Source organism: Rhincodon typus, chromosome 32, assembly GCF_021869965.1.
Source record: "Rhincodon typus isolate 14 chromosome 32, sRhiTyp1.1, whole genome shotgun sequence".
Taxonomy (NCBI): Eukaryota; Metazoa; Chordata; class Chondrichthyes; order Orectolobiformes; family Rhincodontidae; genus Rhincodon; species Rhincodon typus.
The window spans coordinates 5,741,799-5,769,294 of NC_063363.1; the positions used below are offsets into that span (position 1 = coordinate 5,741,799).

The window sequence follows — 27,496 nt, forward strand, 5'->3', positions numbered from 1 at the left end:
CTTCCCAGTCTCTGTTCCTCCTGTCAGACTACAGAGCCACCTTGCCCCTTGGTTGCTTTCAGCTCCATGTCTATGATGGCTTTGAGCAGGAACAGCTGACGACCTCCATGGGAATGGTTTGGAAATAATTCCGTTTAAAACAAAAAACAGATTCATCTGTTTCTGGCTCCTACTGCTGGGTAACAGTTGACCATTAACAGACAGATCTGCTATTCCAGTCGACACAAAGCAGTGAGATCATTAAATCAGAGATTATCAAGCTACTGGAGGCAGCACTTGGGATAGGAATTCCTGATTGTGGGAAGTTCCTGGTCATTCCCAGAGGACTGTGAAAATCCTTCTGTAGCACTCCCCCGTTGATGACCAGAATAATAAATTTAGACTATTTTTTGACCAGTCAATATATTCTGACTTCAATAATTCTAATCCTGCTGAAAAACTGTTCCAAAAATGTTCTTTTCTGTTCAAGGATTGGTCCTCGCAGTACAAGACTGAATTAATTTACTTCCTCGACACAAAATTACCCATACATCCTGCACATGAAAACAGCCTTCACTCTCTCTTCTTCCAAGGGAGAAAGGCGGCAGTAGATGTTTTGAAGTGGCCAATTGACAACCACCATGTCTAAACCTCCATTTTCAGAGTTTTCCCTACTCTTAGACTTACAAGGATTGTGGACAATAAAACACTGTACACCGTAATACATTCAGGACCTGTTAACCATATCAGTACAGACATTAGCTCCCAAGTTTTTACAGCAGATGTTTTGTGGCATTGTTTAATAAGAAACAAAGTCAACAACAATATTAATCTTGAGGGCAATTTTGACCTTACCCGCCCAATGGAAACAGGGGATTGGGTGCACAGGAAGAGGCCATTTAGTCTCTTGAGCCCTGAGGCCATTCAATAAGAACCCTATCAAAAACTTCTGTCTGAACATAGCAGAACTACAATTAACTCCATAACTAATTAGAGTTAACTAACTCTGTCTTTGCCTGTTCCACATCTTTTAATGCCTTCAGTTAATAGAAATCTATCAAAAGTTAATATTAACAATAGATGTAGCATTAATTTCTGTTTGTGGAAAAGAATTCCAAACTTCAACCACCCTTTTTATGTGTTAAAATGTTTCCTAATTTCTCTCCTGAAAGATCAGTCTCCCATTTTTTGACTATGCCCTAAGCTCACAACCAATGAAAAATAGCTTCTCTCTCTCAACGCTATCTGCTGCCCTTAATATCTTGAGAACTTTGATCAAGTCAGTCCTTAACCATCCAAATTCCTAGCCATGTTTGTGCAGGCTCTCCCTGTGATTTAACCCTTCGAATCCAGGTATCCTTCTGGGAAATCTACACTGCCAGCTGCCCTAAGGTCAACATCTAACCGAGGGCACTATGTCCAGAAAAGTTTACAATGTCTCCAGGAGTGGTTTAACCACGACTTCTACCCACTTGCAGTAAGCTCCTTGGGATACATAGGCCAACATTCTAAAACCATTTTCCATCATTTTCTGTCCTTGTTCATGGCATTTTAATGATCTGTTCACTTGTATCTCCTCAAGATACCCTAGTCTTGCACTGTTTGCTGGCTTTGTAGCTCACCTGATTTTACTTCCAACTGAAGGCTGATTTTGAGAGAGATGTAAAACCAACATTGCACCCAATCCCTTGGGAATGCTGCCGAGTGGATTAGGTTAAAGTTACCCTCACCAGTGTGTTAGAAAGCCATGCAGCAATCAGCCTGGGTGTGCACTATTGGTACTGGAAGGTACAGTGTTGCTGTTCCGTTGAAACATGCACAATTGATATCCTCAGTTAGAAATCACCACACTGATAGAAGACTTGGCATGATTTGTAGTGCAATATACACAGCGATGGTGTGAAGCTTATGGTCTCGTTGGGTACTTCTGTATTTTCCAGTTACACCTATGTGTGATTTGGAGGTTGATGACATGCATGGCGGAGCTAGCATGGTTTCCACAGCACGGCAGAATTATCTCAGCGCTCATGTTTCATGTGACGAGGCAATGGATCAAACACAGGGACGAGTCGGAAATATCCCACGAAGCACGGAGACCAACAGTTCTCACCAGAGGCAGATCATTGTCAGCCTCCACCTTTGCTCACAGTTCCTGTGTTGGTTTAGTGCTGCCTGTGGAAAAAAAAACAACAGAAATGGCATTGGACCAAAACAATGCATGAACTTCAATCTCAATGTCAGGGATCTTGACAATTACAACAAAAATAATTCAATGTACATGCTCTCTTGCGCTCAACATTACGTGTCTTCTTCTGTGATAGGAGGGACAAGCAAGACTTGCATTGATATAGTGCCTTTCAGAGTAGTCTCCTGTAAACAGCAACTGTCAATATATTGGAGAGTGGGGATTGGGTTATCAGTGACCAGGAACTGAACTGGACAAGTCAAATAATTACTGTGGTTACAAGAGCAGGTTAGAGGCTAAGAATTCTGCATTTCCTGACTCTCCAAAGTCTGTCCACATTCTACAAGGCACAAAGCAGGATTGTGATGGATTACCCTACCCCACTTGATGAGTGCAACTCTGAAAACACTCAAGAAGTTTGACACCATCCAAAACAAAGCTGCCTGTTAGATTAACACCACATCCAAAAACATCCACTCCCTCCACCACCAACGCTCAATAGCAGCAGTGTGTGTACCAGCTACAAGATGCACAGCAGAAATCCACCAAAGATCCTCAGACAGCACCTTCTAAAGGCAGGACCATTTCCATCTAGAAGGACAAAGACAGCAGATGCATGGGAACACCACCACCTTCAAGTTCTCCTCCAAGCCACTCACCATTCTGATGTGGAAATAAATCGGCATTTCTTCATTATCGCTGGGTCAAACTTAGAAATAAGAGTTCTTAGAACTTCGAAATAAGAACTTAGAAATAAGAGTTTCCACTGAGCCATAGCCAACACCTTTTCTTTCACTCATTTTTGTATGCCCCTGGGGATGTGGACATCGCTGGCTCGGGTGAATACATTATCAGGAAGGAAAAATCCAGAATTTTGACCCAGCAACAGTGAAGGAACGGTGATATATTTCCAAGTCAGGACAGTGAGGGCTTGGAGGGGATCTTGCGGGTGGTGGTGTTCCCATATATCTGCTGCCTTTGTCCTCACAGATGTAAGTGGTCAAGGGTTTGGAAGGTGCTGTCTGAGGAAGTATAAGCTAATAATTGGTTCTGACAGAGAGCCTTACTTTTCGTCTTCTTCCTGATTGCCTTCGCCATCTGTTTTTCCTTCCTCTTCTGTTTTCTGATCTTCAGAATGATGATCTTGTTTCTTTTTCCTCCTCACACACTTCACAATGACTAAGACCAGAATGACGATAGCCAGAAAGCCTCCAACTGACGCCCCTATAATCACAGCCACTGTGGAGTCACGCTCAGGGGGAACTGCAAGGTAAATATCACTGGGTGAGGGAAACGTTCCTACAATGGACAGAGGAAGTGTTGTGGCAAATGCACACATTTGGAGAAAACAAACACATCCAGGAACAAGAGGCTTTCTGTTACATGTTTAAATAAGAGCATTTTGACAGGGTTTTGTGATCAGCAGTAAGTCAGTTCAGAATTCCATCAGTGACAAATTGTACCAGAGTCCTGATGAAGGGTGTAAACTCGAAACGTCGACTTTCCTGCTCTTTTGATGCTGCTGACCTGCTGTGTCCCACCAGCTTCACACTGTGTTAACTCTGAATTGTACCAGATAGTCAGATGTCATACTGGCTGTGGAAGGGACCTACCAGAAATCAACTGGAGCTCAATGTTTCTTTTATAGATGCACAGAAATCTGTAATGTCTACCTTTTTAGCTTTATTTCTTACTTTCCTAACATATACCACATATATCTGTAATGTAGTGTAACTTTTTTTTCTTCACTTTTTCTATTTTTTGTAGCTAAGATTTGTACCTAAGATAGCGCCGTATGTTGGGAACATTGTACACTTCCACTGTACTCTTGTTCTTTTGTAACTTGAGTACACACGAAAATAAACTTAATCTTAACTCTAATTCTAATTCTAAAATCCCTGTGTTCCAATTGTTGCATTTGAAGGTAGTGCTCACACACCCCCATGTTAACAGCACCAGCCACCCACTGAGATAGATAGACTATGAGCAGAAAAACAAATATAGGAGCAAACATTGGAATTGAATGTACATGCCATCTTGCATTTGTACAGCACCTTTGATATAGTAAGGGGGTGAGTTAGCTGAGGTGGCTGGAGAGCGATGCAAGATAAAGCCGAAAGCACAGATTCAATCCTTGTACCAACCATGATAGTTCCTGGAGATCCTGCTTGTTCACCTCAGCCTGTGCAGTAGTTAGCCTCAATCTTTACAGAAACAGTGGTCTCTGCCTCTTTCTCTCTAATGGAGAAAGAGGCCTACAGTACATTGTGGACTAAAGCTTCATGCTACTACCAATGTCCTGAGGTTTCAGTGAGCCATGTAAGGAGATACGAGGACAGAGGACCAAAAGCTTGGTCAAAAAGGTAGATTTTAAGGAATGCCCTCACAAAGGATAAAGAGTTGGACATGTTTAAGGAAGGAATGCCAGCGTTTTGGCAACTGAAGGCACAACCTTGCCAGAGCGAAGGGTATAAGGAATACAGCAAAGGACAGGATCGTAGGGCTAAGACCTTGAAGGGTGACAAGATGGAGAAGATTTCAGAGAAAAAGAGAGATAGAAAATCTGAGAATATTAAACAGGAGGCTTTGGCAGACAAGGATTAGGAAAATGAATAAGGAGGTGATGAGTGAACGGGACCTGATGAAAGTCAGGAAATGGGCAGCAGAGTTTTGGATGAGCTGAGGTTTACAAGGATGAGAGGTGGGGTTAAAAAGAAGGCCTGGAGAGCGCTGAGTAGCTGTGGATGAAACTGGTTACGTCCCAGTCATCAGAGAGACAAGACTTCTGCTGTCAGGGAGTGAGCCCAGCTTCAATCCCAGAGGCAGCTTTCTCCTCATCCTCCTGCCAAACTTCAACAGTTCTGTTTTGTGGAACAACTCACGCCTTGTCAAGTAGGAGGTTCAAATTTATTTTAATTTTCATAGAATCCTTACAGTGCAGAAAGAGGCCATTCAGCCCAGTGAGTCTGCACCGACCTTCTGAAGAGCATCTCACCCAGACCATGGCCGTATCCCCATAATCCCACATTTCCCATGGCTAATCCACCTCGCCTGCACACCCCTGGACCGTGGGAGGAAATTGGAGCACCCGGAGGAAACCCACACAGACACGGGGAGAATATGCAAGCTCCACACAGACAGTCACCCGAGGCTGGAATCGAACCCAGATCCCTGGCACTGTGAGGCAGCAGTGTTAACCACTGAGCCACCATGCTGACCTTCTTTGTTGTCTCTTCGAGAATCAGATAACCACTTCTAAATCTGCATTAAATCCAAAATTTTGTTTACACAGATAGTTAGTCAGCGGTGGGGGGGACAATATTGAAAACACAACACAGAAGAGCAGAAAGTATTACTACAAAGAGAGAAAATGCAATGGACAGTCACAGAAAGGGGATGTGCAGGCAAGTCAAAGATGGGACAGAAAGTGATGGAGACGACAACATTATTTTACAATACCTTCTGTGACCACTCGCAGGTGGATTAATCCCCACCCGTTATGTCTGTCAGGTGGATTTAACACAGAACAGTTGTAAAAGCCTTCATCACTGAGCTGGATGTCGTGAATTGTAATAGAGACATCGTTCCTTTTGAGGTTCCCTGACCACTCCACCCTGCCTGCAAAGCGGTCATCTCTGGGGATGATAACCTTGCGCCGGAATTGGACAAGCTATAGGGTTGTGGGGGAAAGAAAAGAGAAAAAGGTAAATGGTTGTGTGGGAGCTTTTGTCAATTCATCTCCACTGGAAGTCTTTTCTTGACCCAAAAACTCTGCCTGAACTTATCCAAAACACTGCAACCAGTATGCTAACATACACACCAATTCCCACTCAACCATGACCCCTGTGCCTACAAAGAGAAATATGCATGGAGTTTTGCATGACTGGGAGCCAACGTGAAAATTCTCATCCTTGTCGTCAAATTCCTCCGTGGCCTCACACTTGCAAACTCTGCAATAACCTTCAGTCCTACAAACTTCTGAGATCTTGGTGCTTCCAATCTGTCATTCACAATTTTCACAGTATCACCATTGGCAGATGCTGAGACCTGAGTCTCTGGAATTTATTTCCCAACCTTCTCTGCTTCTCCAGTTCCTGCTGCCCTTCTAAGGAATGTTCCTGAAAGCTTATTACCTTCAAGCTATTGGTCAACAGCCCTAATGACTCTCTATGTGGCTCACTGCTGAATCTTGTTTCATTCCAATGAAAAGCCCTCAAAAAGTATTTGTCTCTGTTGATAACACTGTATAAATGCAAATTGTTGTTGCTAAGGGAGACATTATGGTCTGCCCCAAGATCTACAGCAGACTACAGCCACCAGGAAAATCACAGCACCCCTTCATGGGGGTTGATGCAGTTTGGTACAACGAACATGCAGAAACAGCAAAAAAACAAAGGGTACTATCCTAAAGTGTACGCAGGAGCAGAGAGACCTGGGTGTACGTATACATATGTTAGTAAAGGTGGTAGGGCAGGTAGAGAGAGCTGGTTAAAGCACGCCGTAAGCAGACTGCGTTAATATGGGCATAAAGTACATGACCAGGGAGGCTATAATGAAAGTATGTTAGACAATGGTTACACATCGGATGGAGTATAGTATATACTTCTGGGTGCCACACTTTAGGAAGCATTTAAATACATAGGATAGAGCACAGAGGATGTTTCTGAGAATGGTTCCAGGAGTGAGACTGTTGGGACTGTTTTCCTTAGATAGGAGAAGGTTAAGGTGAGATCAAATTGAAGTTTCCAAAACCACAAGTAGTTTGTGCAGAGTGGTTAGGGAAACCATGTTCCTGCTTGTAATGGAGCAAGAAGCAAAGGGCACCGTTTTTAAAGTGCTTTGCAGAAGAAGCAAATACGAGGTGAGAAAAAAAACTCAGCCAGTGAGTAGTTAGGGTGTGGAATGCACTGCCTGGAAGTGTGGTGGAGGCAGGTTCAGTTGAGGCATTCAAAAGGGATATTAAATGATTATTTAAATAGAAACAAAATCCAGGGTTATGGGAAAAAAGACAGGAGGCTGGCATTGTTAAAAGCTCAGAATGCAAGTGTACACACTATGGGCTGAATGGCCTTCTTTGGAGTTGTAACAATTTTGTGACATATTTGTCTCACTGTATCCATCTAACTAGACCATCCTGGCTGGTCTTAAACGTGGTGTTCACAGTCATTATCAAGAAGTTGCATTTATACAGTGCTTTTAAGGCAATAAATACAACTCTTTGTGCTTTACAGGGGCACGATCAAAGTAAACTTGATCCCAAGGCAAGGAAGAAGATAATGTGAAGAATATAACCAAAAGCTCGACCAAAGCGGCGACGAGAAGCCAGCCTAAAAGGTGGAGACATTAGGGACGGAATTCCACAGCCTCGAGTCTGGGCAGTTGAAGGCACAGCTGTCTGTGAATATCCGAAAGTGAGGGGTGCACAAAATGAGGCTGGAATTGAAGGAGCACAGAGATCTCAAAGGGTGGTGGATCTCAAGGATGCAACTTTGGGAAGGGATGTAGTTACGAGTGACGTGAACATTAAGATGGGAATTTTAAAATTGATCAGAGGCTGAATCAGGAGCCAAGTTAGTCAGAGGTGAATAATGAATGCAAGTTTAAAAAATAGATTATGTTTTGGATGGGCTTAGATTTATAAAAGGTGACGTGTGGGAAGGCTAACATTTGGAATAGTTGAGTTCGGAAGTTACAAAAGCAAGGGTCGACAATTTCAGTAGTAGATGATCTAAGACAGGTGCAGACAGATGACACAAGGAAGGTGAGGGTAGTGGTCTTTGTGATGAACAGGATTTGAGTAGGAGGACCGCAAAGGATATGGAGCTTGTGAACAGCCTCAGGTGAGAGACAGAGACAATCACTTCGCTCTTTCTGATGTTTATTAACAGGAAAATCTGGCTCATTCTTGACTGGATGTTGGACAAGAAGTCTGACAAATCAGTGATTTTGAGAGAAGGGCTGAAACAGAACTCAGTGTTTCCAGCGTGAACATGGAACTGGATGGTGTATTTTCAGATTATGTTACTGAAGGACAGCATGTAGATGATGACTGGGAGAGTGACAAGGTTAGATCTTTGTGCAGCTCCAGGGGAAGCACTGCGAGAGTGGGGGGAGGAACTGTTACAGGAGATGCTGTGACTACATAAAATTATGGTATGATTATGCAGCTGAACCCACTGTAGGCCACTCCCTCATAGTGGATGACAGAGGAGACTTGCTGGAGGATTGTGTGGTGCAAAGCTGTAGACACGTCAACTAAGAGAGAGAGGAATAGTTTACCATGGTCACAGGAATATTGGATATGATTTGTGACGTTGTAAAGAGCAGTTTCATGGCTACCACAAGTGACAGAAACTGGATGGAGAGAGCAACACAGGGAATTGAGAGAAATGGGCATGGATATGTGAGGCACCAACATCTTCAAGGACTTTGGGGAGCCAAGGAAGTCTGGAGATGGGTTGATACTCAAGGAGACACTCTTCCAAAATGAAAATACCTTCCATCTCCCAATTAAATTATACAGCAAAGAGCAAATCACTTACCACATCTTCAGTGCAGTTGTCACATTCAGAGTAGGTCCAATTTAAGGAGAATTGCTTTTCACTCACGTCATAACAGGAGTTGAAGGTGCAGCTCAGTTTGGCTGATGTACCATTCAGCCCAATGATGTAAGGTGATACCATAACTTCCATAGCAGAGCCAAGGTGGACTAAAGAGAGTGGGGAGGGTGTGAGAAAGAGACTGTCAGAAGCCAAAGCATTGGGAATTATGGACTGTTCCATAGCTGTAAAATACAGACAGTTTCTTCAACAATGAAAAAGGAATTGGAAGTCCACTATTACAATTATGTAGCCTGAGTGTCCTCTCAAATTGGGAGGAGCAAAAGTTTAATTAAGTACCTCAATTAAACTCATATATCAACAATTGGACCTAAAACCTAAGCCACCTAATTACCTCCACAGGACTGAACTGTTAAGGAGAACAGAGACCAACAAAGACATGCCTCACTCTCTCAACGCGTAACCTCAAACAATACAGTAAGGGAGAATCAGACACCACTACCAACCCCCAAGCTCAGTCCTGGTGCAGGGGAGGCTGACAGCTAGCCTCCTCCTCACCAAAACTCACAAAGACAACACTCACATTTCTACTGCATCTGCCTCTCCCGATGTGGCCTCCTCTACGTTGGTGAGACCAAGCGGAGGCCCAGAGACCGCTTTGTAGAGCACCTGCACTCAGTTCGCGACAAACGACAACACCTTCCAGTCACGAACCACTTCAACTCCCCCTCCCACTCCCTGGATGACATGTCCATTCTGGGCCTCCTCCAGTGTCACAATGATGCCACCGACAAACTGGAGGACCTCATATTCCTCCTTGGGTGCCTACAACCCAATGGTCTCAATGTGGACTTTACTAGTTTCAAGATCTCCCCACCCCCAACCTCATCCCATGACCAACCCTCCCTCTCATCCCCGCCTCCTTGACTTGACACAACCCGTCCATCTTCTCTCCCACCTATCCGCTCTTCCCACCTCAATGACCAATCTCCACCACTGCCTACCTGCACTCACCTATCACCATCCCACCTACCTTTCCCAGCCCCACTCCTCCTCTCTCTATTTATTTCAGAGCACCCTTCCCCCTCCCTCATTTCTGAAGAAGGATCCCGACCCAAAATGTCAGCTTTCCTGCTGCTCTGGTGCTGCCTGGCCTGCTGTGTTCGTCCAGCTCCAACACTGTTATCACTCATTTCCAATATTAGTCCCCACAGCAAGAGGCCAACAATGTGTATTTGTGTGGCACGGTAAAAATAAAAATCCAGAAGCCCTTCACTGGACTGATTATCACAAAACAAAACTGGACACAGAGCTGAATAAAGAGAGATGAACTAATGTTTGGCTGCAGGAAGAGCTTGAAGCAACCTTAAAAGCTAAGAAAGGGTTTGAGCAAGGCTCAAAGGGATAAGGTGATGGCCTAGTGGTATTATCACTCAGCTGTTAATCCAGACACTCAGGTATGTTTTGGGGACCCGGGTTTGAATGCCACCACAGCAGATGGTGGATTTTGAATTCAAACAAATATCTGGAATCAATGGTGACTGTAAATCCATTGTTGGAAAAAGCCATCAAGAAAGAAAATCTGCTGTCCTTACCTGGTCTGGCCTACAGACCTACAGCAATGTGGTTGACTCTTAACTTCCCTCTGGGCAATTAGGGATGGCCGTAAATGGTGGCCTAGCCAATGATACCCTCATCCTGTGAATGAATCAAAAATATGGATCCTGATGATGACGGTACCCTAGGTGAGCACGGCCCTGACAACAGAAGTCCGCATTAATAAAACTGCTCTGATGGTGCCCAAACTGCACCAGCCCCAGTGCTGCTGTTATCCTGCAGCCATGCCTTCACTCTTTGCAGCTTTATTTGCATATTGCTGTGCTTTAAGGCTCTGTTAAAAGAAAATCTATATTTCCAAACACTGCATCAATCAGAGGGCGATGCAGCTGGGTTCCAGTGCTGACTCTGCAGGACCGATATTGAATAATACTAAGTTGGGCCTATCCCTGGGGATACTGCAATGGAACAAGATTCCATTGCAAAAAAAAAGACAGACATGAGGAGGAATCTCATCCTGTCTGTCAGCCTGAGCTGTTCAATTTGCATTACTCCAAGAACTGAGCTCCAGAGAGGAGCTAGATCTCTCTCGGGGAAGTTAGGAACAAATTCCTGCATTGCTCACTGAGCGTTCGAGGCCAGGATACTTGGAGATTGCAGGACGTTTGGCTGAGCTGGAATCTCGCCATCTGTGAAGGTTACCGTTAAGAATTACGAAGGTCCTCGTTCGGCTGGTTCTCTTCAGGAGTCAGTGCACGCTCAGCATGCACTGGCCGGACACAAAAATCTCTCTAACAGCGCAAAGAGGGATACCAATGCCCCGCACCGCAGAATGAAAACCCTCGGATAATGTTCCAAACCGGTCCTGGAGAGCAGAGGTGGCCCGTGCCAGGATTAGGACTGATGTTCCAACCTGAGAACACACCCCGGACGGTCTCGCCTCGGATGGTGACTGCCTTCCCAACACCAATGTGTAACTTCACACAGCTAACCTCACCTTATTGCCTGCATCGGGAAGCAATGGGTTAATAAAGGGTGCACCTTCCCACAAGCATGATGTCTCCACTGAAAGGCTAACTCCTTTTGCTCAGCTGCCTGCCTCACTTCAGTGAGAAATTAGAGCAACTTGAAAGAATCTCTTGTTCATTTGCCTCCCTCTGGTTGAACAGTGACAGTGAGGTTCCCCAGTGCAGGTACGTATAGAGGGATAGCAACGAAAGGGTTAAGGACTTGTTTGGTTTTCTCACATTAACCTATTGATCGACAATCGGCATTTAAAGTCTCTCACTGGCATTTGCTTATTTATTTGTTCCGCAGAGAGAAAGACCTATTGAGATGTAAACCAGGAAATGTAGGCTGACCGTTTAGAGCGAGCTTTACTCTGTATCTAATCCTGTGCTGTCCCAGTTCTAAGAGTGTTTAATCAGGACAATGTAGTTGGAGCTTTACTCTGCCTCTAACCCTGTGCTATGCCTGACCTAGGAATGTTTCATGGGGACAATTTAGAGAAACCTTTACTCTGTATCTAATCCTTGTTGTCCCTGTCCTGGGAGTGTTTGATGAGGGCAGTGTAGAGGTAGCTTTACTCTGTATCTAACCCTGTGTTGTCCTAGTCCTGGGAGTGTTTGATGGGGGACAGTGTAGAGGAAGCTTTACTCTGTATCTAACCCAGTGTTGTCCCTGTCCTGAGAGCATTTGATGATGGCAGTGTAGAAGATGCTTTACTCTGTATCTAACCCTGTGTTGTCCCTGTCCTGGGTGTATTTACATCAGAACATAGGACCAGGATTACATCATTCAGACCCTCGAGCCTGCTCTGCCATTCAATAAGATGATGGCTGATCAGTAGCCAAATTCCAAATACCTGCCTTTGGTCCATATCCTTTAATATCTTTGCTTAACAAAAAGTATCTAAAAGTAACTGATGAAGTGCTAACTAATGTTTCTGGAAAAGAGTTCCAAACCTCTACCAGATTTTGTGTAGAGGTACTTCCTAACATTTCTCCTGAATGGTCTTGCCCTAATTTTAAGAACATGACCCCTAGTTCTAGAATCTCCAAACAGTGGGAATAGTTTACCTTTATCTGCCTTGCCTTTTCTTGTTAATATCTTGAAGACTTTGATCAGATCACCCCTTAATTCTAAATAAAACAGGCCTAATTTGTATATGCCTTCCACATAACCCATAGAGTTTTTTTTTATTCATTCACAGGATGAGGATGTTGCTGGCTAAGCCAGTGTTTATTGCCTATCCCTAATTGCCCAGAGGGGCACTTAAGAGTCAGCCATGTTGCTGTGGGTCTGCGGTCACATGTAGACTGGACCAGGTAAGGATGGCAGTTTCCTTCCTTCCTTCCCTGAAGGACATTAGTGAACCAGATGGGTTTTTCCTTTGACAATCAACAATAGATTCATGGTCATTACTAGATTCTTAATTCCAGATATTTATTGAATTCAAATTCCACCATCTGCTGTGGTGGGATTTGAACGCAGTTCCCCAGAACATTATCTGGGTCTCTGGATTAATAGCCCAGCGATAATACCACTAGGCCATCACCTCCCCCCATCCAGCTATCATTCTTGTAAACTTACATTTTATTCCCTCCAAGGCTAATATATCCTTCCAAAGGTGTTGTGCCCAGATCTGCCAACAGTACTCCAAGTGGGGTCTAACCAGGGTTTGTATAGCTCTAGCATAACATTTGCATCCTTGTACTCCAGTCCTCTAGAATTAATGGCCAGCATTCAATTGGCCATTTTGATTATTTTCTGCAAATGTGCTTGGCACTTTTATAGGTCTATTCACCCAAACCCCTATGTTTCTTTGGATATCCATTATATTTAACTTTACACCATCTAGGAAGTATGCTGATCTATCCTTTTTGGGTCCAAAATGGATAATCTTGCACTTGATTACATTGAATTCCATCTGCAACAGTTTTGTCCATTTACTTAGTCTTTCATTATTCTTTTGTAATTTCACGCTATCATTCATATTGTCCATCAGCAAATGTGGATATATGACATTATATGCAATTATCCAAGTGATTAATAATTAATGTGAATAATTGAGGCCCTAACACAGATCCTTGTGGAAACCATTGGTCACATCCTGTCAATTTGAGTACCTACCCATCATCACCATTTTCTGTTGCCTGCCACTCAACCAATTTCCCAGCCATGTCAGTAATTTGCCCTCAATTCTGCACACTTTTACCTTAGTTAATGGTCTCTTGTGTCAGACATTATCAAATGTCATCTGGAAGTCACTGAGTCATAGAGTAGTACAGCGTGGAAATAGACCCTTCGGTCTGTCTTGTCCATGCTGACCAGATATCCTAAATTAGTCTAGTTCCTTTTTGCCAGAATTTGGCCCATATCCCTCTAAACTTTCCAAATGTCTTTTAAATGTTGGAATTGTACCAGCCTCTACCACTTCCTCTGGCGGCTCATTCCATATACTCACCACCCTCTGCATGAAAAAGTTGCCCCTTAGGTCCCTTTTATATCTTTCCCCTCTCACCTTAAACCTATGCCCTCTAATTTTGGACTCCCCTACCCTGGGAAAAAGACCTTGACTATTCACCCTATCCATGCCCCTCATGATTTTATAAATATCTATAAGGATACCCCTCAGCCTCTGATGCGCCAGGGAAAATAGCCCCAACCTGTTCAGCCTCTCATCCAATCCCAGCAGCATCCTTGTAAATTTTTTCTGCACCCTTTTACGCTTAACACCATGTAAGCAGCATCCACAGACGTTCTCCTGTTCACTACCTTGTTACCTCTTTGAAAACTTCACTGAGGATTGTCAGGCATGATCTATCTGTCATGAATCCATGCTGGCTCTCCCTGTTTAACTGAAAATCTTTGAGGTGTTCTGTTACACCATCCTTGATTATAGACTCCAACAATCTTGCCACCACAGATAGTAAGCTAACTGGTTTGTAATTCCCTGGTTTTTCATCCTTCTTAAAAATTGCAGTGATGTGCAATTTTACAATCCAGAGGGAGTACTCCTGTGTCAGAGGAACTCTGAAAGATTATAGTTAGGGAGTCTACAATGTGCTCCTGTACTTCCTTTAGCACCCTTGATGGAAACCATCAGGTCCTGGGGATTTGCCAATCTTTAATTCCATTAATTGCCTCATTATTGGTGTTGTACTTACATTAATTTTATTCAGTTCCTGTCCCTGATCTACTATTAATTTTGAGTAAGCTATCCTCCTTTTCTGCTGTAAGTACTGAGGCAACTTAATTATTAAACATGTCTGCTGTTTCCCATAGTCACTGACGATGTCCCCACTTTCAGTCTTTCGTGGGCCAACCTTACTCCTGACTACCTGCTTTCCCTTTTCGTAAATATAAAATTTCTTCCTATTGATTTTAATGTTCCATGCAAATTTCCTTTCATAATCCCTTTTGGTATCCCTTTTGTTCGTCTTTGTATCTTTGCCATCTAGTAGGATCTGTGCTATTATTTAAATTTTTGTAAGCCCTTTCTTTTAGTTTTAAGTGATAAAGTCCCGTATCACTTTAGTTGTCGATGGCTCTTTTTTGTGAAACGAAACTTCTCCCTCTCAGGGTACAAACTGATTTTGTATTGTATTGTATTTCTTTATACATCCTCCACCATACTTCAGCTGTTTGATTCATTACCAGATTTTCCCAGTTTACTATGGACTGCCTCTGTCTCATCTCATTAAAGTCAGCTTTACTAAATCTAAAATTCTAGTAAATGATTCATGCTTTTTGCTTTCAGATGCTACATTGAACTCGATCATGTTATGATCATTATTTGATAAATGTTCACACTTTTTAAATGATTGATTAAATCCAGCTCATTATTCATTACTAAATCCAATTTTGCTTGTCCCCTTTTTGCTTCAAGGACATATTGCTGTTGGAAATTATCCCAGACACACTCTGGACATTCATTACCTTTCTGACAAGTGCTTGTCTGCTTCTCCCAATCTACGATAAAGTTAAAATCTCTCAGTAATACCATCTGCCTTTGTTGCACTTGTGCCTAACTTCTGCATTTATACAATCTAACACTTTAGACCTGCTACCAAGGGGTACACTTATTACTGTTTTAGATCCTTTAATATTCCTCTGTTCCACCCATAAAGTCTCCACTGAATGCTTTCCCCTCACTATATCCTCCCTCACCACTGAAGTAATTTTGTTTGTAATAAGTAAGGCTATTCCACCTCCTCTGCCATTTTCCCTGTCTGTCCTGTAAATTTTATAGTCTGGTATATTTAGCCCTCAATGCAGACCATCCTGCAGCCATGCCTCAGTAATAGTTACTATATCAAAATCTCCAATTTGAATTTCGGACTGCAACTCATATAGTTTATTCCTTATACTCCGTGCATTCATAAATAGAACTCTTTTTGGGCCATACACTGTAAACTATCCCTCGGAACCAATGCTTCATTCACCTGTTTATTATTTCTGATGGGAACAGTATAGAGGGAGCTTTACTTACAGTTGAAAAGAGTACAGAGAGCTTTACTCTATGTCTGTCCCCTTGTACTTGTCCGGGGAATGTTTGATGAGGAGAGTGTAGAGAGAGTGTTACTCTCTATCTAACCCTGTGCTGTCTCTTGGGAATGTTTGATTGGGACAATGTAGTAGGAACTTTACTCTGTATGTAACCCTGGCTATACCTGTCCTGGGAGTGTTTGCTGGGGATTACTCTTTATGCTGTACCTGTCCAGGTAGTGGTTGATCGGGACAATGTTAAGGGAGAACTACTTTCAGTTTAAAAGAATAGAGGGAGCTTTACACTATATCTAACCCTATGCTATCCCCTGTCTCAGGAGTATTTGATGGGGACAGAATAGGGAGGCTTTACTCTGGGAGTTTTAACTTCTGTTTACTTTTAGTTTGAAAGAGTGGAGGGGCTTTACTTTCAGTTTGGAGGGAGCTTTGCTCAGTGTCTGACTCCGTGCTGTCCCTGTCCGGGGGGTGTTTAATATAGACAGCATAGAGGGAGTTTTATTTTCATTTTAATACAGTAGAGGCGGCTTTACTGTCTATCAAACCCTGTGTTGTACCTATCTTGGGAGTGTTTGATGGGGACAGTGTTGAGGGACCTTTATTCTGTCTCTAACACAGTATCTTAAAATATTATAAAACAGCCAGAATTAGGCCACTTGAGGGTCAGGACTCTGCCCTTGCAGATAGTTATGCTTACAGCAATCTCCTTCCATTGTACTTAATGTGTCTCTATTAGGATATCCTTCTTCAGTCTTTCCTGGAGGGGTTAATGGATCTTTAACATTTCAGCCAATGAAAACCAATTGTTCAAACTTTGTTCCCAATTTCCAAGTTAGCACTGTCCAATAGGATAGTGGATATAAAGATTTAAGTAGAACCTTCAAAGAAGAATTGAATAAAACTTGAGGGAGGAGTAAATTTGCATGGATATGGGGAATGGGAGAGGAATGGGAGTAACTTGATTGGTGTTTGGAAAAGTTAGCATATATTCGGGGGGGGGGGAGAATGTCCTCCTTCTGTGATGACCAATAATTCTATGGAATAATGCAGATGAAGTTTTACATTACATCTAACCAGTACTATACCTTTCACAGGAATGTATCTTGTGGCAAATGTAGTTTTTTCTAACCTATGCTTGAGGGGAAAGAAGGAGTGAGAAGGTGAGAGTGGAGTGCGGGGGGTAAAATGTGTGACTGAAACTATGGAAGACAGTCCAGAGATGTGCAGGTTAGGTGGATTGGCCATGCTAAATTGCCCGTAGTGTTCAGGGACGTGTAGATTAGGTGGGTTATAGGGGAATGGGTCTGGGTGGGATGCTCTGAGGGTTGGTGTAGACTTGTTGGGCCAAAGGGCCTGTTTCCACACTGTAGGGATTCTATGATTCTATGAATAATGGGACTGGGCAATGAATTGAATCAGTGCTGAAGATGGTGCAAGGAGGGTGAGTAGGAGAGGGACGAAGTGAGTCTGGAGAGGGAGGGAATGAGTGGGACAGTGTGGTTGAGCTGGAAGGAGTGAGAGTTGGTGAGGGGAGATGCTAGTCTATTGGCAATATCACTGGACTAATAATCCAGATGCCCAGACTGATGGAGGCCAAAGGTAGTGTTTTGTCTTCCCATGACAGCTGGTGGAATTTAAAGTTGATTAATTGTTTTAAAGAAAAATGTCGGCTTGAGATTAGTCTCAATAATAGTCATGACACTGTCATAAATTGCTTTAAATACCCATCTGGTTTGCTAATATCCTGAAGAAACCTACTGTCTTTACTTGGTCAGTCTGACAGATGACCATCTTCCTTGTGGGTGAGTCTTAACTGTTCTCCAGTGCCATTAAGAATGGGTGGCAAATGCTAGCTTCACGAGCAACCCCCATATCCCAGCAACAAATAACAAAGTAACTGGGCCCTCTGATTAGGTCCATAACTAGCTAAACAATTAGTCAATCCTTTTAGGTTTTATTAAATTCCTTAATCTTTTGTGAATGATGAAATGACAACCAGGGCATCATGATTAGATGGGCAAATGGGCTGAGGAGTGGCAGCTGGAGTTTAATTTGGATAAATGTGAGATGCTGTATTTTGGAAAGGCAAATCAGGGCAGGACTTATACACTTCATAGCAAGGTCCAGGGGAGTGTTGCCGAACGTAGAGACCTTGGGGTGCAGATTCATAGTTCATTGCAAGTAAAGTTGCAGGTAGACAGATACTGAAGAAGGCATTGAGTATAGGAGTTGGGAGGTCATGTTGCACTTGTACAGGACATTGGTTAAGCCACTTTTGGAATATTACATTCAGTTCTGGTCTCCCTGCTGTAAGAAAGATATTGTGAAACTTGAAAGGGATCAGATAGATTTGAAAGGATGTTGCCAGGGTTGGAGGGTTTGAGCTACAGGGAGAGGCTGAATAGGCTGGGGCTATTTTCCCTGGAGTGTTGGAGGCTGAGGAGTGACCTTGCACAGGTTTATAAAATCATGAGGGGCAATGGAGAGGGTGAATAGTCAAGGTGTTTTCCCCAGGGTAGTGGAGTGCAAAACTAAACGGCATGGGTTTAAGGTGAGAGGGGAAAGATTTAAAAGGGACCTAAGGGGCAACGTTTTCACGCATATGATGGTGCGTGTATGGAATGAGCTGCCAGAGGAAGTGGTGGAGGCTGGTACAATTCCAACATTTAAAATGCATCTGGATGGGTATATGAACAGGAAGGGTTTAGAGGGATATGAGCCAAAAGCTGTCAAATAGGACTCGATTAAGTTAGGATATTTGGTCATCATGGACCAGTTGGACCAAAGGATCTGTTCCCATGCTGTATATCTCTATGTCTCTATGACTCAGAAGTTATCCATTCCTCTGGAGCCCAGTTATTCTCGGAGCAACATTCCACAGGAAATATTGAAACTCCCCAGTACCTCATCCAATACTTGTCCATGAGAATGGGTAATGAGTGGCAACAGGACATTCTACTGTGGGGCCATCACATTAGAGTCATAGAGTCATTGAGTCATACAGCACGGAAACAGACCCTTCGGTCCAACCACTCCATGCCGAACATAATCCCAAACTAAACTAGTCCTCTCTGCCTGCTCCTGGCCCATATCCCTCCAAACCTTTCCTATTCGTATATCCATCCAAATGTCTTTTAAACATTGTAATTGTACCCACATCCACCACTTCCTCAGGAAATTCATTCCACACATAAACCACCATGTGTGTAAATAATTTGCTTCATCTCTTTTTTAAATCTTTCTCTTCTCACCTTAAAAATGTGCCCTGTAGTCTTGAATTTCCCCATCTTAGGGAAAAGACAACTGCCATCAATTCTATCTATACCTCTCATTATTTTATAAACTTCTATCAGGTCACCTGTCAATGTCCATGGAATCCCTACAGTGTGGAAACAGGCCCTTCAGCCCAACAAGTCCACACTGACCCTCAGAGCATCCCACCCAGACCCATCCCCCTAAAACCCACCTAATCTACACATCACTGAGCACTACGGGCAATTTCTCATGGTCAATCCACCTAGCCTACACATCTTTGGACTGTGGGAGAAAACTGGAGCACCTGGAGGAAACCCACACAGACACAGGGAGAACGTGCAAACTCCACACAGACAGTCACCCAAGGGTAGAATTGAACCTGGGTTCCTGGTGCTGTGAGGCAGCAGTGCTAACCAATGAACCACCATGATCATTCTACATTTCAGTGAAAAAAGTCCCAGCATATCCAGCCTTTCCTTATAACTCAAACCTTCAATACCTGGCAACATCCTGGTAAATCTCTTCTGAGCCCTCTCTAGTTTGATAATACCCTTCCTATTACCTAGACCCCACCTTGAAGCAAAGCCATTCACCTTCCAGTCAAAGAAGGTTCAGTGCATCCATAGCTGACTTTTGGCTTCTCTAATGAGGAGATGCTGAGGACAATTGTTGCTGCCCCATCTCTGCTACATTAGTCCATCAAACAATTATTTGTGCAGCTACAGAAGGGTTGGGTACAGAGTGAAATGCTGACTTACGTTGGCTCACAATAAGTATCAGATTTAGATTTCTCATCCTCGAATTGAAATTTGACCATCACCCCCATACTATCTATAACCTTCTCTAGCCCCATAACTCACTGAGAGATCTATTTTCCTGCTCTCTGGTCTCTCATCCGTATCCAATTTTCATTTGTCCACCATTGCTGTACGTACAGACAAGATATTGAAGGGGCTTGACAGGTTGGACACTGAACAGATGTTTCCTCTTGTAGGAAGACCAGGGAGGAGGGAATATCTTAAAACTTAAAACTGGGTCTCCCATTTAAAACAAAGAAGATTAGAATTTTTTTATCTCAGAGAGTCGTGACAGTGAGGAACTCTCTTGCCCAGAGAGGGGAGGAGGTGGGGTTATTGAGTACTTTTAAGGCTGAAGTAGACAGATTTTTAATCAACAAATGAATCAAAGATGGGGTTGAGGCTACAATCAGGTCAGCCACAAATTTATCAAATGGCAGAGCAGGCTTGAAGGGCTGAATAGCCTTCTCCTGCTTCTAATTGATGTGGTTACATGCTAATATATACCTTTAGGTGCCTGGTCCCCAAGCCCTGGAAGTCCTTCCCTGCACCTTTCCACTACTCTGTCCTCCTTTAAGAAGCTTAACAGCCACTACTTTGGCCAAACCTTTAATCACCTCTCCTAAAATCTCCCATCATTCTATTAGTGCCAACACTTGTGGCTGAATAAATTCCTCCAATGTTTTACTAGGGGTGTTTTACTTGGGGTTTTCTAAATGCAAACTGTCACTTCTAAATGCAACAAAGGATGCCAAATGTTTTCCCTGAAGTATATAGGCCTCCAGTACTTCAATGGGCAAGGCCATCTGGTGTCAGATTTAGGAATGCCACAGTTTCTAACCTGTGTGATGGTGGGCTTGGACAGGAAGGTAAAAGCAAGCAGAATGACAGCAGGGATCACTGCTCTCGCGGGACACTGAATATGTGGAATGGACTGGCTGAGAAATGTCTTCGGAAAATAAATGGATCATCCTTGTTTGAGGGTTACAGAGGTATTAATAGATCAGATATGTTCTGGAAGGAGGTTATAAAGGGTTAGAGAGACTTTAATAGAGTAAATTATCTTCAGTAAGGGAATGAATGACTGATATGAACCTGTATGAACTGTGGAATGAGTTGTGATCTATTGTTCTTTTTTTTTGGTTCACTCAGAGGACATGGTCGTTGCTGGTTGGATTGGCATTTATTGCCCGTCCCTAGGTGCCTTTAGAAAGTTGTTGTGAGCTGCCTTTGTGAACTGTTGCAGTCCACTTTCATAAGGTAGATCCAATAATGCCCTGAGGGAGTGAATTCCAGGATTTTGTTCCAGTGATGGTGAAGGAATACGTTTCCAAGTCTGGATGGCGAGTGGCTCGGAGGGGAACTTGCAGGGGGTGGTGTTCCCATGTATCTGCAGCCCTTGTCCAGATGGAAGTGGTTGTGGGTTTGGAAGGTGAAGGTGAAGCTTTTCTTCTCTTGCACTCATCAGGGAAAATACAGAAATGTCAAATTTGAGATCGCAACAATTTTTACGACAGAAGAAAAGACTGATTAGTAAGTTGACACTAATTGGCTGAAGCATTGCCATGGAGAAAGCAATGGGAAACTATAGGTTCCCCCACGATCCCAATCAGGCCAATCAGAGTCAACCTGCCAAAGAAATCATCCTTTTCTCCTCCTGTACTCTAAAGTGTTCTGAGCTTTCCAAATTTAGCATTTAGCATTCTTGTTTTAGTTTGTAACATGTCAGTAACAGGTCTCTGATTTTAGCAAGGTCCAAGCTCTGCACTACCAAGTAACTGTTTAATTGCCTAATTCTCATTTTGAGCTTTCTTGCATCCTTAGAAGATCTACCCATTAGACCTGAAATCAAACAGATTCTACTCCCGTAATTGATACAAAAACTAACAAGCCATTAGTGAAAATACTTTCACAGTTTGGATTCATTTTCTAATTTGATCATTGAATTATTACAATTTGCAATATGGACTGCAATCAGTGTGGGATTTTTGTTAAAAATCGAAAGAACTGCGGATGCTATAAATCAGAAACAAAAACAGAAATTGCTGGAAAAGCTCAGCAGCTCTGATAGCATCTGTGGAGAGAAATCAGAGTTAACCTTTCAGATGCAGTGACCCCCTCCTCAGAACCGTTTTTTGTTGTTACCTTTTAATTAGACAGTTTATTTTGAAAGAAATAAGATTGGTCAGCATTTATTGCCCATCTGTAGATGCCCTGAGAAGGAGCTGGCAGGTCCTTTTCATGAAGATGACATTTGCACTATGGTAATTGTTCAACCCTAGTCAAGAACCCATGGTATTGGGATAATATATTAGCATGGGTATAGGATTGGCTAACCAACAGAAAACAGAGTTGGGATAAAGTGGACATTTTCAGCAAGGTAACTAATGGAGTGCCACAGAGATAAATGCTGGGACCACAATTATTTACAATATTAACCACTTAAGGGCTTTTGGAGTGGAGCGGCAGTCTCCCCACCTTGGAGCCCAGAAAGCCCAAGGATTCAAGTCCCACCAACTCCAGAGATATGTCATAACATATCTGAACAGGTTATTTAAAACTATCTACATTAATGACTTGGATAGGGAAAGTGAATATACTACAGTCAGATTTAAAGATGACACAAAAATAGATGGAAAGGTGAGTGATGAAGATGACATGGTGAGTTCACAGAGAGACATAGACATGTTAGGTGAATGGGCAAAAACTTGACAAATGTTAAATGATATTGGAGAATGTGAGGTTTTGTACTTTGGTGGTAAGAATAGAGGAGCTGAATATTATTTAAATCGAGAAAGCTGCAGTGTGGAGTGATTTGGGAGTCCTAATGCATGAATCCCAAAAGGTAGCATCTAAGTTCAGCAGGTTATGGGGAAGGCAAATGGGCTTTGGTGTTTATTTCAAAGGGAATAGACGATAAAAACAGTGAGGCCTTGCTAAAAGATACAACGCACTAGTCAGACCACATCCAGAACACTGTGAACAATTTTGGTCCTCTTAGCTAAGGCAAGATATTCTGGCAGTGGAGGCAGTCTAGAGAAGATTCTCTATGTTAATTCTGGGTTTGGAGGGATTTTTTCAATGAGGAGAGGTTGAGTGGATTAGGCTTGTACCTAATGGAATTCAGAAGAATGAGCGGAGAGCTTATTGAAGCATATAGAATTCTTAGGGGACTTGAAATGGAGAGGTTGTCTCCCCTTGCTGGAGAGCCTAGGACCAAAAGGCATAATCTCACAGTGAAGAGGTTAAGACAGAGGTGAGGAGGAATATTTTTTCTCCTGTGGAATTCTTCATCACAGAGGGTTAATGAGGCTGGGTCATTAAATGTATTCAAGGCTGAGACAGACAGGATTTTAATCAGCAAGGGAATCAAGGATTATGGGAAAAGGCAGGAGGTGGGGGTTGAGGATTATCAAATCAGCCATGATTTTATTAAATGGCAGAGCAGACTTGATGGACTGAATGGCCTACTTCTGCTTCTATGACTTATGGTTTTATGGTTTTATGGTAACTAGCATTCATTTCAAAATTACATCAGGAGTTGCAGTCAGACAATTCAAAGTTGCAGCTACTCATCCAGTTCACCAGATGGAGTCAGATTTCTGGGAGAAATCTTCACGTTTTTTGTGTCTTTCACAATCTCAAAATGTCCCAAAGTGCTTTATGACCGATAAAGTAAATTTTAAAATGGAGTCGCTGTTAGATATTTTCTTAAACAACCTTATACACCTCCAGAGAAATTGGCACTTGAACTCAGGCCTCCTAGTCCAGAGATAGGCATACTACCACTACACCATTAGAGCCCTCAGGTAAACAAGGGAAACATGGCTGTCCATTTGTATACACCAAATTGCCACATAGGAGTGATCATGCCCAGATTACCTGTTTTAATGGCATTCACTGAGGGATAACTATTTATCAGGATCTTCTTGCTCTTCTTAAAAATAGTTCAATGGGAAAAAGGGAATTATTTAACATCTCACCTGGAAGACAGGTACCCACAGCACTCCCTCAGTACAGTACTGGAACATCAGCCTGGCTTATACAGTCAAGTTTCTGGTGTGGAACGTTCTGAGTCAGACATGAGAGAACCATTGGGCTGATACCCAAGACTGAATAATATTCATTTCTGCTGAATGTCCATGTTGTTAGGAAGCCAGATTTTTCAAGTGGGATTCTTTAAAATACGCTACTTGTAACAATATATTAATATAGCTTCAAAATTTAGCCATTAAAATTGAACAATTTAACAAACTTACGAATCCAGGTGGGCTGATTTAGGTGACATTTGTCAGGGCTGCAGTGGAAATTTTGTGGCCAAGCTAAGAGACATGATAGCCAAATTTGCTGATGATACAAAACAGGTAGGGAAGTAAGTTGTCAAGAGTGATACAGATAGATTATGTGATTGGGAAAAAACTTGGTAGCTAGAGTCTAATGTTGGATAATGTCAGGGTGCCCACTCTGACAGGAAGAATAGAGAAGCAGCATATTATTTGAATGGACAGAGCAGAACTCAACCATAGAGATCTTGGCCAGTGTTCCTGCAAATCTTCTTTTCTTTTGCACCGACTTCTAAGTGACTTTGGAATCATAACTTAATGCCAGAAATGGTATTGGCATGCTGATCACCATGCCAGACCCTCAGAGTGGCTACAGTCATGCAGCTTAGAGGGAACATTGATCCTGGCAGAGTTAGTACTCAGTCATCATCTAACTGGTGCATTTTCCATGCCAACACTTCCATCAATCACTGCCCACCAGTCAGCACCTTCATTTCAGACAGTACAAATTGTTATTCCCCTTTACATTGGTATTCTTGTGAATGTCCTGATGAGCTCAAGATGAAAAGCTTGGATAAAAGTTATCTCTTTCAGCAAAACTCAACCAAATGTCTACCAAATGACTAAATATAGAATTAGAAATGTCATCTCCCTTTTCTTTTGTTTCCCATTCTTTGTTCTCGTTTAGCCAGGATGTTAGATCTGTGGTATTTCTGCTTCTCTTTTTCTTCCCACTCATGATGCCCCTCTGGTATTACATTTTTACTTGGATACCTGACTACCCCAACTACATGGTGTTTTCAAACTTCAGCCTGTATATCAGCTACTCAACTGTGATTCCTCCACAGGAGAATAGCCATCCTCCAAAATACTGGAGAAAGCTACAGATTGACAAATGCGGTAAAGGCTCTTCACCAAATGGTTTATCCTGGTCCTTCTTCCCATTTGATACAATAACAACATCTTTACCTTCTGCCCAGACTGGTCTTTGGCTCTTCCTCATCCACCAGTGGAGGGAGGGTCATCAGATATTTTTAAGGTAGAGACAGACTTAACTAACAAAGGAGTCAGATGTCGTTGTAAATTAGAGAGAAAAGTTGAGTTGAGGCCACAATCAGATCCTTATTGAATGGAAGTGCACTCAAGGGGCTGAATGGCCTACTCCTGTTTTTAGATAACAAGGTGTGGAGCTGGAGGAACACAGCAGGCCAGGCAGCATCAGAGGAGCAGGAAAGCTGACGTTTCGGGTCAGGACCCTTCTTCAGAAATGGGGGAGGGGAAGAGGGCTCTGAAATAAATAGAGGGGGGGAGGGCCGCGGTGATAGAAGGTGGATAGTGGAGTGGATAGGGTGGGAGAGAAGACAGACAGGACAAGGAGGCGGGGATGAAGCTAGTAAAGGTGAGTGTAGGTAGGAAGTAGGGGTGGGGGTTGGTCAGTGAGGTGGGAGGAGCGGATAGGTGGAAGAGAAGACAGACAGGTCAAGAAGGTGGGGGTTAGAGGGGGTGCTGGTCTTGGGATGAGGTCGGGGTTGGAGAGATTTTGAAGCTAGATGCCACCCGGAAACTGGAGGAACAGCACCTCATATTCTGCCTTGGAACCCTACAACCCAATGGTCTCAATTTGGACTTTAAAACCCTATCATCCCCGCCTCCTTGACCTGTCCTTCTTCTCTCCCACCTATCTGCTCCATTATCCACCTTCTATCACTGCCCCCTCCTCTATTTATTTCAGAGCCCCCTTCCTCTCCCCCATTTCTGAAGAAAGGTCCAGACCCAAAATGTCAGCTTTCCTGTTCCTCTGATGCTGCCTGGCCTGCTGTGTTCATCCAGCTCCACACGTTGCTATCTCCGACTCCAGCATCGGCAGTTCCTACTATCTCTACTCCTGTTTTTGATTTGTACATTTGTAGAACCAGTTCCGAGGACATTAATCTGTCCTTTCTACTCCCTCTGCTTCTCTCTCTCCTTCAGTATATATGTGGACCTAGTCTGTGTTTCTAGCGTCTTCATGTTTTAAGTTCAGGTCCCCATTGACAGCATATGTTCTTTTTAAAACCTCCCATCCACTGAGGTACAGAAACAATCCATCAACACAACACTCTCCCACTGTGGAGCGAACATTAGTGAAAGCAAAACAAACAATGAGAGCTGGGAATTCCTTTGAAGACCAGCGAGCTGCAGTACTGTGTGTACACTGTGGTGAGGAAGATCTGCGAAGATGTGTGACACGGAGGACACATATCTGATGAGGAGGACATTTTGACACACCCAGTAACCAGCGTGGAGAGAGCAAGCATTCTATTTCAATCTGAAAGCTGGCTCTATGTGTGGGTGTCTTTTTAAACAATGCACAATCTGATACATATCAGTAACAACAGAATCTGCCCTGACAAATTTAATGTACAACAGGCTGTGCAAAAATACATTATTAATGTGTAAACAGATAATGGGAAGCTGGTAAGGAATTGCAACCTAGGGTCCTTAATTCACACATTCAATATTGGATCATACCTTTTCTTTTATTCTATATTTTCGCTATTAAACGAACGAAAAATATGTTAACCTTGTCGTTTTGGCAGGTTCTTGCTGGTTCAGTCTCGACCCTCTCTCTCTCTCCTCCTCCATCTCTGTCTCTTTCCCCCTCTCTCTCCCTAAACGAATAAATGCAATGACAACTTACCCGAGCCACTAGACAGGAGCATGAGCCCGAGGAAGCAGGAATGTAGGGGAGAAAGAGCCGGGCTAACGTGAAGTTTCATTGCGAATTAGCCAGGGATGGAGGGCCAAACGAAGGAGCAGGGGAGGAAGTTGCTCCGGCTGGGTAGCTGACAGGACTGAGCGAGCTGTGTTCTGGGCTGGAGCAGGAAGGAGCTCACATTGTGTGGCTTGGGGAGCAGCCGAAAGGGGTCCGGGACCCCTTCGAATCCGTGACAAATGAACGCACCGCAACTGGAGTGGGTTGAGATGTGAACCAGCTCCAAATCAGCAGGGTCTGCAAAATTGGGGCCGCTTTCCTGGAGAGGTGGGGTGGGGAAGCCTTGTTGCTGGGCGCCACAGTGTGCTATTCCTGCACACTTTTATCCCCTTATTTGGGCTTTGAATAAACAGGACATTAACCATTTCAGGTACATTATAAATGCTGCGCCTAAAGGGAAGGAGGAATAAAGGAATGGAAGGATAGATTTGTCATGAAGAGGGATGACAGGAGGCTGGAGTGAAGCTTAAATACTGGCACAGAATAGTTGGGCCGAATGGCAATAACGCAAATACTCTGTAAAATGCTTTCTGAAATTAAAATTATTCAAACTTGACTTGCCTATTTACTTCCTTTCCATTCAGAATGTTTTTTTTAAATTGGTGTTTATTATTTTA

The 27,496-nt window shown here is 43.1% G+C and overlaps 1 protein-coding gene across 2 annotated transcripts; it reads right to left on the reverse strand.

The window, feature by feature from the left end:
* Positions 1-701: 701 nt before the first annotated feature.
* On the reverse strand, positions 702-27,162 carry scn2b (sodium channel, voltage-gated, type II, beta). Of its 2 annotated transcripts, XM_020537121.2 has the most exons (5): positions 26,805-27,162; positions 8,707-8,873; positions 5,624-5,834; positions 3,232-3,427; positions 702-2,151 (listed from the first exon to the last, which is right to left on the reverse strand). In XM_020537121.2, the coding sequence occupies exons 1-5, from the start codon at positions 26,881-26,883 to the stop codon at positions 2,142-2,144; spliced, it is 663 nt and encodes a 220-aa protein (XP_020392710.2). In that variant the 5' UTR covers positions 26,884-27,162; the 3' UTR covers positions 702-2,141. The 2 variants fall into 2 exon arrangements, with proteins under 2 accessions (XP_020392710.2, XP_048471491.1); XM_048615534.1 differs by lacking the exon at positions 702-2,151 and having other exon boundaries at positions 3,228-3,427.
* Positions 27,163-27,496: the final 334 nt, after the last annotated feature.